At 40.5% G+C, this 14,240-nt stretch overlaps 1 protein-coding gene across 3 annotated transcripts in view; it reads left to right on the top strand.

Annotated features, from left to right (window-relative positions):
* Positions 1 to 14,240, top strand: part of LOC127624565 (rho GTPase-activating protein 26-like) — a 171,359-nt gene that overhangs the window by 111,654 nt on the left and 45,465 nt on the right. For all 3 annotated transcript variants that reach the window (XM_052099346.1, XM_052099347.1, XM_052099345.1), the window contains exons 11-14: positions 3,264 to 3,342; positions 5,105 to 5,141; positions 10,118 to 10,183; positions 10,276 to 10,350. In XM_052099346.1, coding sequence (XP_051955306.1) covers positions 3,264 to 3,342; positions 5,105 to 5,141; positions 10,118 to 10,183; positions 10,276 to 10,350 — 257 coding nt within the window. The remainder of the gene's footprint in view (positions 1 to 3,263; positions 3,343 to 5,104; positions 5,142 to 10,117; positions 10,184 to 10,275; positions 10,351 to 14,240) is intronic.

The following is a 14,240-nucleotide window of genomic DNA, read 5'->3' as shown; positions in this document are numbered from 1 at the left end:
CCGACAAATGAGAACATATTTGTATAGTGTAATTATGGTTCTGTAATCAGCAATGCATAATGCTTCTGTAAAACTATAGTGTGATTTATGTATTATTGTGTGTTGTGCATTTGTGTCCTTTTGCATTATACTGAAAAGAGAGGATATTGGTTGTCACAAAATATACTACTAATCAATAGCTTGGACACACTTGACTGAATTTGTGTTTCTCATGATCTTAAAAGCCTTTTGATATAAATGCTTAAATGCCTTTATACAAAGATTTAATGGTTTTATACAAAGATATATTTATTTACAAATCTGCAATTTTAAGTCATTTGTTTTTAAATGGATGAGTTGAACCCGATAATGACGGAAAAGTGTCCAAAAGTGTCCAGCATACTTAAGAACTCCTTCAATCCTAGAAAGCATATAAAGGATCAATAAAAGATGGATATTTAATCCTTTAATTCAAACTTTATAGTTTATTTTCTAATGAAATGAATGGTAAATGCAATATTTTTTGTATAAGTCAAGTCATTTTTATTTGTGTAGCGCTTTACAGAAAATCATGCATTAACAGAAAATGAAACTGTAATATATAAAGTATTAGTCATCATTGTGTAGTTTGATTAAATATGATTGTAAAATGTGTTAATCCTGAGGTTGAGACAGGGAAACAAATAGAATAATATCAACGTAGATGCCATTCAATTTATTGCATAATTAGATCCTGATAAATGTTTCTGGTTCTGGCAGACCTAACTAAAGAAGCCAGAATTTTGTGATCGTAATGAACGTGATGGAATATAGCATGGTAGAAAGTCACTTAAGTACTGCTGAGCTAGACCATTCAAAGCTTTTTAATTAATATGATATTTAACAGGTAGCCAATGTAACAATGATAAAATGGGGCTAATGTGATCATATTTCTTGATTCTAGTCAGCACTCTGTCTGCTGCATTTTGAACCAACTGAAGTTTATTTATTGAACTTACTAGACATCTGCCCAGAAATGCATTTCAATATTCAAGTCGAGGTCATGAATGCATTAATTATTTTTTGGCATCAGCAACAGAGAGCATGTGTCTTAATTTTGCAGTATTCCTTAGGTGGAAGAATGCACAAACATTGGACATTTTCAAAGGACAGATTGGTATTAAATATAACATCTAAGTTCTTTGTGGTAAAAGATGATGTAATAGTATATTCAGACTAAAATTATATTTTAGATCTAAAATTTTTATTTTTTTTGATATTTTTGGTCCAATAATTAGTACCTCTGGTTTGTCATAATTGAGTAGAAGGAAATTTCTGGCCATCCAATATTTGATTTCATTGATGCACTCAAATTTTGTCAGGGTTTTGAAGAAATAAAAAGATGCCACAAATTTTGTCTGGGTTTTGAAGAAATTAAAAGTTTGGTATCATCTGCATAACAGTGTAAACTTATTCCCACGATTCCTGATAATATTTTCCGGTGAAAGGATTTATAAGTAGAAAAGCAGAGGCCCTAAAACTGATCCCTGTGGCACTCCATACTTAACTTTTGTTTGATTTGACAATTCCTCATTTACATAGACAAAGTGGTAGCAGTCTGCTAAATAGGACCTAAACCATGCTAATGCAAGTCTAATTATGCCAACATAATTCTCAAATCTATTCAAGAGAATGCCGTGATCTATCGTGTCGAATTCAGCATTAAGATCTAAAAGCACTAAAAGTGAAATGCAAGTAATTTGTGAATCTGATAAGTGCAGCATCTGTACTGTGATGGGGCCTAAATCTCGACTGAAATTGTTAATATTTACTATCTCTCTGAAGAAATTATCATAATTGTGAGGATACTACCTTTTCTAGTATTTTTGACATTAATGGGAGATTTGAAATTGATCTATATTTAGCCAATTCTCCAGTGGTTTGATAACTGCCTTTTTAAAGTTTCTTTGGACATGTCCTAAGGAAAGCGAGGAGATAATAATATTAAGAAGAGGTACTGATATTACAGGGAATATCTCTTAAGAACTTAGTTGGTATTGGATCTAATATACATGTTGTGGCTTTTGATGTTTCAATAAGTTTTGTTAGCTCTTCATGACCTATGACAGCGAAAGATTGAAATCGCTTGTGAGGAAAATTATGAGACACTGTATTCTGAGATACTGTGACGATTGCATAATTCCATTTTATTTCTGGCATTATGCAATCGTCACAGTATCTCAGAATACAGTGTCTCATCATTTGAGTAAAGAAATTCAAGCATAAGTCATTTTGTGCTGCTTCGGAATATCTGGTACATTCGAGGCTTTGTTCTTAACCAATTTAGCCACAGTACTGAATAAACACCTAGAATTGTTGTGGTGATTTTCTATGAGTTGCTAAAATATGTTGACCTGGCAACTTTTAGTGCCTGTCTGTAGCAGCAGACACAATCCTTCCATGCACAACAAAATACCTCTAATTTTGTATTGTTCCACTTACACTCCATTTTCCAAGCTGCTTTCTTGAGAGCATGAATGTGATCATTGTACCATGGTGTGGGACATTTTTCTTAGATTTTCTTTAATCGAAGGGTGGTGACACTATCAAGAGTGCTAGAGAAGACTGTATTTATATTTTCTGTTATTACATCAAGTTCTTCTAGACTTTTTGGCTTACTGAGTATACGAGATAAATCTGGAAGATAATTAGTGAAGCTATTTTTAGTGGTCGAAAAATAGTTCTACCTGAACGATAGCGTGGTGTAGATTGAGTAACATTAGCTGATCGCAGCATACAAGAGACAAGGAAATGGTCTGAGATGTCAATGCTCTGTGGCAGAATTTCTATAGTATAAACATCAACTCCATATGACAGAATTAAATCTAGTGTATGATTATGGTGATTATTTAGTCCTGTCACATTTTGTTTGACTCCAAGAGAGTTGAGAATATCGATACATTTTAATCCCAATATGTCAATTTTATTATCTATGTGAATGTTTTTCACCAACAATTAAAGCTCTATCCACAGTAACTACTAGTTCAGAATAAGGCCAGTGTGATCTTTATACTGTAGCAAGGGCAAAAGATGACAGATTTTTTATTCGTATCTGACTTTGTCACATTATTAGTTCAAAAGACTTAAACTTATATCCTTTCCACTGAGTACCACCAAAAACTTCACTGAAAATTGGTTAATCGGTTGTTTATACGAACTGTCCTGTGTGTGCGCGTGTGTGTTTTGCATGCATGTTTGCTGTATCCCTGTGCATGCCTGCCTGTGGGTGTTTGTGCATGTTTCAGGCCTGGCGTGATCACTATGCAAGCTCTATCGGAGGAAGACCGCAGACTGTGGATGGAAGCCATGGATGGAAGAGAACCGGTACTTTATCTGAGAGATTTTGGATTTGTTTCGCTCTCTAATCTGATAGGTCTCTTAGCTTGTCATATGCACTGTTGCATTCTAAATGCATAAGTTAAACTGAAATGCATACTGCATTCTTATTTTGAATGGATATTCAGGAGACCCTTTGTGTCTCATACATATGCAGAATAAGGCCTTTAGCCTCTGAATTCTGATGAAGCAGTTTAGTTAATTGGTGGCTTCAAAAATGAATCTGTGATGCATGACATGATGTTATAATGCTTTAGTGTGCTAAATGACTCTCTCAGTGTGAATAAGTTAATCCTCAAAAGTGCATCACACAGCAGTATCATGTATTGTGATTTCTTTTTTTTTATAAAATGTGTAATCTTGGTTAGTGCCACAGACTGTAGAGCTGATCAGTTTTTATTACTAAAACCTTGAAGAATAAAGCATTTTTAAGCCATGGGTTCCCTCTGGAATTTCCAGTGGGTTATACGACTGGTGATTTCCAAGTACAATCTGTGGTTAAAATTTAATTAATAAATGACACACAGTCATAAACTTTTGCAACCATAAGAAACACTGTCCCGCACCCAAGGCTGATTGACAGGTATCCCTGGTTAGCAGCACAAATGTAATTGCAAAAAGGGATTGCGCTTCCAGTTGAATTTTTGCCTACATGATCAAAGGGGAAGTCGGCATATTGTTTCCGAGTGTTCCAGTTCCATAGGATCGACCATATCTCCAATCAGACATGTTTTCATCGGCTCCAGTGTGCTAACCTTCCCCTGTGGTAGAACCAGAAGCATGCCTCGTTAGCAGCAATTCAGAGGTGTATTTTTTCCTCTAACGTTATATATTTACTCCACTAATGTTTAGGTTTGGGGTTTGGGTTGGGTGGTACAGTTCATAAAATATACATTCCTCTTCACTGTATTACATCCAGCACAGCTAAAAACAACTTGCTTTTGGCACCCCTCTGTGGACATTTCACCTGGAAAATGGAGCTTACGCATGCCTATTCACCCAACAACACTTACTGCTTTGGCCTCTGGGAACAGTGTTTTGAATATCTGTAAGCACAGACTGATTTCAGCTAAAGAAAAGTCAACCTACTGTTTCCTATTTCAATGAGATCAGTCTGTCTCTTATAGTGAAACGTGAATGAAGAAGCAAATTAAGACATCATTACTATTTAAATTTGACAAAGTCTTCACTCACAAGACACTGGAAATTCCGTTGCAAATGAATATTGCATTTTCATTCGAAATTGGCAGACAATGTGCCTTTACGATGTGGAAATGCAAACACAAATATACAATTTGAATTTAAATTATGTCCTCACATACGTGTCCACAACTTCAAATACATTTTTCAATACCTTTTGAATGTTTTCCGTAGAAATAAAAAATCCTATACGTTGTGCTTTTTTAGAAAGGTAAATTGATGAAAAGTAGTTGCTAAATAAGGATTACAACCACCACATTAGTTGTGAGTTTACATGCCTGACGAATCAGGCATCCATTGTGGTCATTATGTTGGAACATGTTGGGGGGAAAAAAGCTGTCAAAATTCACCTTTGAGATATGACTGTGTGTAATACATGTTTTAAGTTGTGGAAGTCTCTTTAAGCAATGTAAAAAAAAAAAAATGGCAACTAAAAACGTTATTCTAAAAACCCAGTGGTAATTCCCAAGGGAGCTCATGTAGAATTTGCCTTCAGGGTTGGAATAAAAATTATTGGGACTAAAGCATAACCAAATGTGTTGTTTCACAGGTTTACACATTGACCCGTGACAGCCAGAATGAAGCCAGTAAGTGTGATGCAAATTCAGTCATATATCTATGCATTTTGGGGAAGGGAATAGAGCCAATAAATAAATAAATAACATGAAATTATACATCATGGTTACTGTTGTAACCTCGTTTCCCTGATGGAGGGAACAAGACATTGTGTCGAATGTAGTGACACAAGGGGTCTTTCTTGAGAGCCTCGCATACCTCTGGATTTGAGAAAAGGCCATTGGGAAATTGGCAGAGAGAATTTGCATGTCCCACAACAGTAACCATGACGTTCCCCTTCTGTCACTCACTGGACGTTGTGTAGAATGTTGTGACACAAGGGGTCCCATTTAAAAACGGCATGCACTAGACCGTGTTATGTGAAGTGCTGACTATTGTGTGAAGCTACTGTGCGCTAGAAGCAGCTCTATCGGCCGCAAGTAACCCTCCCCAACGCCCCCAGAAAAAGGTATCATAGACAGACCTTAGGTTCCCAACACCCCTAAGAGGGGAACAGGCAACATGTCTATCATGGGAGCAAGCCGGACTGCCACGGCCTCTTTTCTCTCTATGTTTCTCGTCATAGAGCATAAAGTGGCTGTCTTAACGCTATGAAATGCTTCGGGGAAGGCAATCTTTTCCATTCCTATTCTTTCAGGGGGAAAAGACCCTGCAGAAACCAAATCCTGCCCAGAATGGGGGAGGTAACATGTGGCCAATACGTCACATGGGTTGTCAAGCCACAAGTGGAAGTGGTGCAGTGGTAGGTCCTACCTGGTGAGGGAGGAGCTCTACAAACACAGCGACCGGGGACAGAGGGACTGCCCTAGGGAGACGCGTGTCCGCCGACAGGGGGACCGTACCACAGAAAATACATCACAGGGAGTTGTCTGAAGAGGGAATTAGGCCTGTGGAGCCCTAACCCAGTACAGAGCACTTGAGGCTCGTTGTGGGTCTGGCCGCAAATTCCTCTGCTGAATTCACAGAGAGCACACTGGATCACTCTGGTAAAGGTGCAACTGGTCGGCTGTTCCAAATTTCTGAGTTCTACCGGCTCGGACCTGACAAAACACGGGATGAGACCGACTCAACCCTGAGATTGTAGAATCTCGCAAAGGTATTAGGTGTTGCCCAGCCCGCTGCTCTGCAGATGTTTGCTAGGGAGGTGCTGTTGGCCACACTTCTCTTCGAGTGTGCACAAACACAAGGGGGCAGGCATGGCCTGATTCTGGTAGGCCAGGGAGATAGCGTCAACAACCCAGTGAGCTAACCTCTGTTTGTAGACGGCATTCCCTTTCCGCCATATGCTGAATCAGACAAAGAGCTGCTCAGAACATCTAAAGATCTGTGTGCTGTCCAAATAGATATGCAAAGCACGTACTGGACACAGCAATGAAAAGTCTTGGTCTGCCTCCTCCCGGGGCAGCACTTTCAGGTTCACGACCTGGTCCCTGAAGGGGTTGTAGGAACCTTGGGCACATAGCCCGGTCGTGGTCTTAGGATGACATGAGTATCTGCTGGACCGAACTCCAGGCAAGTATCGCTGGCAGAGAACGCATGGAGGTCCCCAACCCTCTTAATGGAAGCTAGCGGTATCAGGAGGGCCGTCTTCAAGGAGAGGGTCTTGAGCTCAACTGAGTCAAGTGGCTCAAATGGGTGTCTCTGAAGGCCTGAGAGGACCACTGAGAGATCCCAGGAGGGGAACAGGCATGGCCGGGGAGGATTCAGCCTTCCCGGCCAGATAATCAAGTTGTGCTTACCCTAGGACTTGCCGTCCACTGTGTCGTGGTGGGCTGCAATTGCGGCTACATACACCTTCAAGGAGAAGGGTACAGTCTCCCCTCACACCAGAAATGAAAGCACTGACCGAACTGCGCATCTCTGCAGGTAAGAAGAAAAGCAATTTGCGAACAAGTGGCACTTTAGGGCATAAAGCTGACTGGTAGAGGGAGCTCTGGCTTGGTTGATCGTGTCTATAACCACAGGTAGTAGGTCACACAGATCTTCCACGTCCTGTCCAGGGGCCAGACGCGGAGGTTCCAGAGGTCTGGGTGTGGATGCCAGAGGGTGCCCCGTCCTTGGTAAAGAAGGTCCTTCCTCAGGGGAATTTGCCAGGGAGGTGCTGTCGCGAGGAGCGTGAGATCCGAGAACCAAGTCCGAGTGGGCCAGTAAGGAGCCACTAAGGTGACTTGTTCCTCGTCCTCCCTGACCTTGCACAGCACCAGTGCAAGAAGGCTCAATGGGGAAATGCTTAATTGCATAGCCCCCGGGGCCAGCTGTGTGCCAGCACGTCTGTCCCAAGAGGGGCCTCTGTTAGGGAGTACCAGAGCGGGCAGTGGGAATTGTCTTGGGAGGCACAGAGATCTACCTGAGCCAAGTTGGACTGGCCCCAAATCAGCTGGACCACCTGGGGGTGGAGCCTTCACTCCCCACGACAAACCTGTTGCGACAGCGCGTCCGCTGCCGTGTTGCGGTTGCCCGGGATATGAATGACGTGCAGCGACCTGAGCCACTGCTGACTCCAAAGGAGGGGATTGCGGGCGAGTTGTGACATATGACTGGAGCGTACGCCGCCTTGGCGTTTTATGTACGCTACCATCGTGGTGCTGTCTGAATGGATCAAGACGTGCTTGCCCCGAATCAGTGGGAGAAACTTCCGCAGGTCAATGAATACATCCAACAACTCTAGGCAGTTGATGTGCCAATGCAGCCGGGGCCCTGTCCAGGAGCCAGCTGCTGCGTGCCAGTTGCACACGGCGTTCCAACCATATGTTGGCATATGTGGTGATCACGAACACGAAAACAGATGTCTGTCCAAGGGTTGAAACTCTGATGGCAGGAAGGGGTGATTAACACATGGTATGTGTGCACCATGCCCATCTCGGGACTCGAGTCTGAAGCCAGTGCTGAAGCTGTCTCATATGCATCAACCCAAGGATGCCATATGCCCCAGGAGCCTCTGGAACTGTTTTAGAGGAACCGCTGTGCCGGGCTCGAAGAGAGCGAGGCACTTGAGCACCGACTGCATGCGTTCGTGAGGCATGCTGTCATTGAGACTGAGTCTATCTCCAAGCCGAGAAAAGAGATGCTCTGAACCGGGGTGAGCTTGCTCTTTTTCCCAGTTAACCTGAAGCCCTAGATGGCTGAGGTGCCTGAGCATCTGGTCCCTGTGGGTGCATAGTGACTCTCGAGAGTGAGCTAGAATGAGCCAGTCATCGATGTAGTTGAGTATGTGGATGCCCACTTCCCGTAGTGGGGCAAGGGCTGCCTCTGCGACCTTCATGAAGATGCGAGGGGACAGGGACAGGCCAAAGGGGAGGACCTTGTACTGATACGCCTGGCCGTCTAACGCGAACCATAGGAAGGGTCTGTGTCGATGCAAAATGAAGCCGTTGAAGTATGCGACCTTCAGGTCTACCGCCACGAACCAATCTTGATTTTTGGATTGATGAAGTAAGGGCTGTATAAACCCTTCTTATCTCGGCTGGAAAGACAGGCTCTATCGAGTCTTTGAGTAGCAGAGTTGTAATCTCTGCCCGTAAGGTGCTGGCATTTTCACCGTGCATCAAAGTGGTGCGAATACTGCTGAAACGAGGCGGGAGTCTGGTGAATTGAATTGCGTAGCTGAGTCGGATTGTCCTGGCCAGCCAACGCGACAGGTTGGATAGCGAAAGCCATGCATCCAAGCTCCGTGCAAGGGGCTCTAGAGGGACAAACATTTTTGAGATACCGGATAGGGCTTCGCAGCAGGGGGAGCAGATAATAACGCGTCGGGTGGCAAGAACGCGTCCCGTGGCTTGGGTGCTGAGAAAAGACTCAAAGCACTTACCTCCCTCCATGCTCCCTGCAGGGGGTGGGTTAGAGACTGAGGAGGAGGTCCTGTGTGTGGCTGGGCGCCCTAACCCGAGGTATCAATCATCAAGCCGTGAAGGCTTAGGTGAGGACAGAGGGATCCAGTCCAACCCAGCGGTGACGTCATCATCCAACTCAGGGGGCTCGAGGAAGAACGCGGGATGCCCGTGAGGCAAGCTGCACTCACCTCGAGCCCGGACGTAAGCGAGCGAGCGTGTCGGGGGGCAGGTGGTTCGTGGGGATGTACCTGACAAAACAGAGCCCGCTGTCATCCCCAAATCGCCTCCATCGTCGTCCTCAATCCCGTGGGAAGAAAGCGAGTTGAGGGGGCGGCTGAAGTGGCATTCACTTTGAGAAATGACAGCTGTGACCGCAATGTTGCCATAGTCATATTCTCGCAGTGAGTACATGTACCATCCACAAACGCTGCCTCAGTGTGATCGTTAACCAGGCACACGAGGCAGCGTCTATGACCGTCAGACTTGGAGAGATATCGACCACATCTGGGAACTACACAGGGGCGGAAAAGCATCTTTAAAAAGAGGCGTCCTGAAAAGGACGTTCAACGCCTGCTGTGTATTGCTCTTTTGTGAGTGAAAATATACTCTTTCAGAGGGGAACATACTTATCTTTTAGACGTATACACTCTTTTAACAGAAGCGCTGTCAGAGCCCCCAGGGGCGTGGACTGCACAGCGTGCAGAGAGGGAGAAAGTCCCTGGTAATGCACCGTAGATCCAACAGCAATGCTCTGCTTGTAGAAGTGAGTGGAACAGTTGTGAGACTCAGCTTGCTGCTGCACAACCGCTCGGCTCCAAAAAAATAATCTGACTGACAGACGCACGTCCGCTTCCCTTTATACTCGTATGTCCAGGGGCAGGACATGCAAATTCTGTTTGCCAATTTCTCATTGGCCTTTTCTCAAATACAGAGGTACATGAGGCTCTCAAGAAAGACCCCCTGTGTCACTACATTCAACACAATGTCGAGTGAGTGACAGAAGGGGAACTACATTTCCACACGAACACTTAATTCACTCAAATCAATTTATTGTCACATACAGTAAATGTGCATTACTGTGTGTTTTCATGAGTTACCATAAAGCCATATTGGCAATTTCTACTGTTTATCCCTATGCACTTTCAATGTACATTTAGTGGCCCAATTGGACATCATTGGCTTCAACGTGATCAAAAAATTCATCTATGCTGTCGAAACAAGAGGTACACCTTATCTTGTGTTTCTGTTTGTTTGTAAACATCAGATGGTGACCAGATGTGTGTGACAGTCTGGTTTTTCTCTTGTCTTGGAACAGGTATTGATGAGCAGGGGCTGTACAGGATTGTTGGTGTGAGCTCTAGAGTGCAGAAACTACTGAGCCTGGCAATGGGTGAGAAAGAGCCGACGTCACTCTGGCATTGATATTACTTCAGTTCAGTGAATTCATTGGATTAAAATACATTTTAGCGATATGGGTCACATTTTTTCAGCCTTGTGATTGGAGTGTTTTGACTAACACCTACACCTAGAGTGATAATTGGGACCACATAATGAATCTGTGTACTTTTTCATATTTTATTCACCAACTGTGGGTGGAAATCTGAATTCTACAGATTGGATTGAAATATAGTATGGAAATATGTTAGTATCCACTATAAGTGGCAGTTGAAGGCATTATCAAATTAGCCAAAACTATGTAACTGCATGTTGCTTGCTTACAGTGTACACAGCTTGGTTGTTTATAATGGGAGTGATCTAGTTATGTTGCGACTAACAATTATTTTGATTATCGATTAATCTAATGATTATAAGAACGATTATTTGACTATTCAGCTATTATTGCAATGATTAATCATTAACTCTTAACTGACTATTCAGCATGTACCCAACTTAAAATGTTGGATTAAACGTGCTTACTAACAATAAAGAGGACACAATCATCTTTTTAAAATATCTCTTAATGGCATTCACTGTATTCTAAGGAAATAAAACTACTTTTTAATACGTTTAATTCGTAAAGAAATTTACTGCAAATAATCCTATATTTAACATGTGTTTTTGTCTGGTTTTCCATTTTAAATAGTCTGAAAATCCTTTAAACAAGCTACATTTACTTGAGAAGCAACATATAAGATGTTAAGAATAGCTTTTGGAGAATGTATCTTGAATATACAGTAAGCGTATTTTGTATATAAGCGTATTTTTTCACTTGGTTATACTTCTGCATATGCAGTAAAGACAAAATATACATATATTCAAGATCTATTCTCTAAAAGCATATCAGTATATCTTATATACTGCTTTTTTGTTTTTTTTTACATTTTTTTTTATATTTGTATTTTTAATATTATATTCAACATTCTAAGATTACAGTTTTTTCTTCTGCAGTATAGCTGCTAAAGAAAATATACATTGTTTTAAAGTATTTTTAGATACTTATACTGGAAAACAAGCCAAAACAAAAACGAATCAAAAACATATTTTTTTTGCAGTGTATAATGGGGCGAAGACTACCCTCTCTAACCTTTCAGTTCAAATCAATCCATCTTTAACTCACAAAAAAACAAATTCTCTTATTAATAAAGCTGTGTATAGCCAATTTTCTTCACGATATGAATTGCACAGTGACACATACAGTATATAATGATTAAAAAGTCGCAAGCCATCACGAGGGATGAGCGTCCCCGTGCCAGAGTGTACATCAGTCGGGAGCAGTTTCAATCTCTCCCCCTTAGATTGGGACATTCCCGCAACTCATAGAAGAGGCGTTGAACCGAGAAATGCCAGTTTAGGAGTTTGCAGTTATTTACATGATCTGCTTCCGAATTATTTGAACTTTATTAAAGCTATAATGCATTATATATAACTGCATTAAAGATAACTGCATTAAAGATGTATTGCCTTTAAAGTGCTCCAGCTCCGCTTATTCCTCAACGAGAGTGCTTCTGTATTTAATTATTTGGTATTTTTGCATTATAATTCCCTCATACTTTGTGATCTACATCACCTGAAGCTGTTTGGAAGGTTTGGAGGGTGTCTGGACTGTGAGTGGTGTTTTCTTCCTCTCAGTCAGGCGCTAACTGCAGTTCTGTTCTTGTGTGTCATCATTAGCGTTTAATGTGATCTTATGTTACGTTAAATGAGATCAAACGACTATTCGACAACTTTTTTTATTGTTGACGTTGTCGATAATGTTAACTAATCATTTCTGCCCTGTTTTACAGAAGTGAAAACTTGTTTAATAGAAGGATATTTGATCATAATATGTAATTGTTGAACGCATTTAACTTCTTCGCTGGCATGCCAAAAAATAAAATGTATACACGCTTATGCCCCGCCCATAATGCATTGTATTTTTACTATACTTTCAAAACATGTCAGCTTTGGCTAATACCATACATAATTATTAGTGGTGTTATGTTTGTGTAAGAAGCTTTACTAAGCTATGAGCCATAATTCTCACCTGCTTAAGTTCAAACACACTCTTAAGTCTCTAGTCACGTCTGAGTGACAGGAATGCTGCCACACCCTGTGGTGAAAGCAGAATGAATAGTCTGTTGTGTTAGTCAATGGGAAATCACCTGTCCTTTCTCACAGTTAATGATATACTCTGACAGTTTCGCTTAAGGAGATGCCAGGAGGTACTAGGGCTCCACGATTATGAAAAAAATCATAACTCTCGAACTGACTTTGATATTGTAATTGCGATTATTAATGTCAATTAATAGAATTTACATTAAATACTTTTTTATTCAACATCATGCCATATTCTTCATGTAGGCTTCACATCCAAAACAAGCTGAGAACTGTTGAGCTGACTTACTTTATTGAAGTTTTAATATAAATCAGCAGATCAACTTACACAATGTATTTCCTGCACAAATTACCTGCTGCACAAAACTTAAAATAGCTAATTTCATACAATGCTCTTGTTAAAAATGAAGCTGTCTACACTGCACAATAAATCATTTATACAGTGTCCATGCCTTGATTATAGTGGGAGCGTTCTCGTTTTGACAGTCGCATTACTGATTTGCAGTTTATTTACTGTCTACATTGCAAGAAAGTGACACAATCATTCAACAAATTGAAAATATTTTAAAATTAAACTTTTTTCTAAAGCTTCTTTGAGTGTCAGGCAATGTCTCTTTAGTAATATTGCCATATGCCACCATGAACAAGAAAACAAGAAACTACATTTGAGCATAAACATGGTTATATTTATGCTTAAAATTAGAATTAGTTTAAAAATCTCAAAATGTAGTTTGATTTATGGTTAAAACAAGATTTTTTTTAACCAACTAAATGTTGTTAGATTTATAATTTAAACAAACAAAAATAGCACAAACTCACAAAAGGTTGTTAGGTTTTTGCATAAAATATGAAAAAGTTACCTTATTTAATTTTGTTATATTTAAAAAAAAAAAAAAAAGAACAAAGAAAACCCCCACAAAATTTTGTTCGATTTATGCTTAAAAAAAAAAAAACAATAGACCATAAACATCTCTACATTTTGTTAGATTTGTGCTTAATCCTGAAAAGCCTGACATATGAAATAATGGTCAGAAATGTCAAATGTTAGTACCATTAGACAAACTATAAAAATAAAAAATAAATATTAAAAACAAAATAATTTTTTTAATGTATCATATTTAATACATAAGACTTAAAAGGTCATTCAGCTGTATTATCAGAGGACTCCCTGGGCTTGTCAGAGATACTAAATGTTTGAGAGTGTGGTCGTGACAACTTGCTCTCCTTGGTGTTGCCACCATATTTTGCAATGCTGAAGTAAGCAGTGGCTACATTTCTGGCAAATATGAAAACGTTCCGCTGGAATTGACCGCAGTGTAAATAACTAGAAGGTTATAATACCAGAATTTAGTGATATGGTCTTATAAACTATCATACAACCACATGATATTCAACAGAATTCTGTGCCAACGTTGGATAATTTTCAATGTCGGCTTGATTTCAGCGCTTATGGTAAAAGTGTAAGTAGATCATTCACTTGTTGCTGTGTGTTGTATTGAAGAGACGTTAATAAAATCTGCTTCTTTCTTTACCGAGATTGTGACGATGCAGTCTTTCTTGTCTCCATGTAAACCTCCGTTCATATGTATTTGTGTAAGCTCCAATGATGCCTTTATTTGTTTATTTCCAAAGGCGATATTTCATAAGCCATGCTCAATGCGAGGTTTGCATATTTGTTTACTGTGCTCCGCTAAGTAAGAGAGAATGCTCTTTGACAAGAACGGAGAGTAAAATATGTTTATTATT

This window comes from Xyrauchen texanus, chromosome 31, assembly GCF_025860055.1.
Source record: "Xyrauchen texanus isolate HMW12.3.18 chromosome 31, RBS_HiC_50CHRs, whole genome shotgun sequence".
In the NCBI taxonomy this organism is placed as follows: domain Eukaryota; kingdom Metazoa; phylum Chordata; class Actinopteri; order Cypriniformes; family Catostomidae; genus Xyrauchen; species Xyrauchen texanus.
Note: the sequence above shows the minus strand (reverse complement) of the source record. Positions and strands in the feature narration are given on the sequence as shown.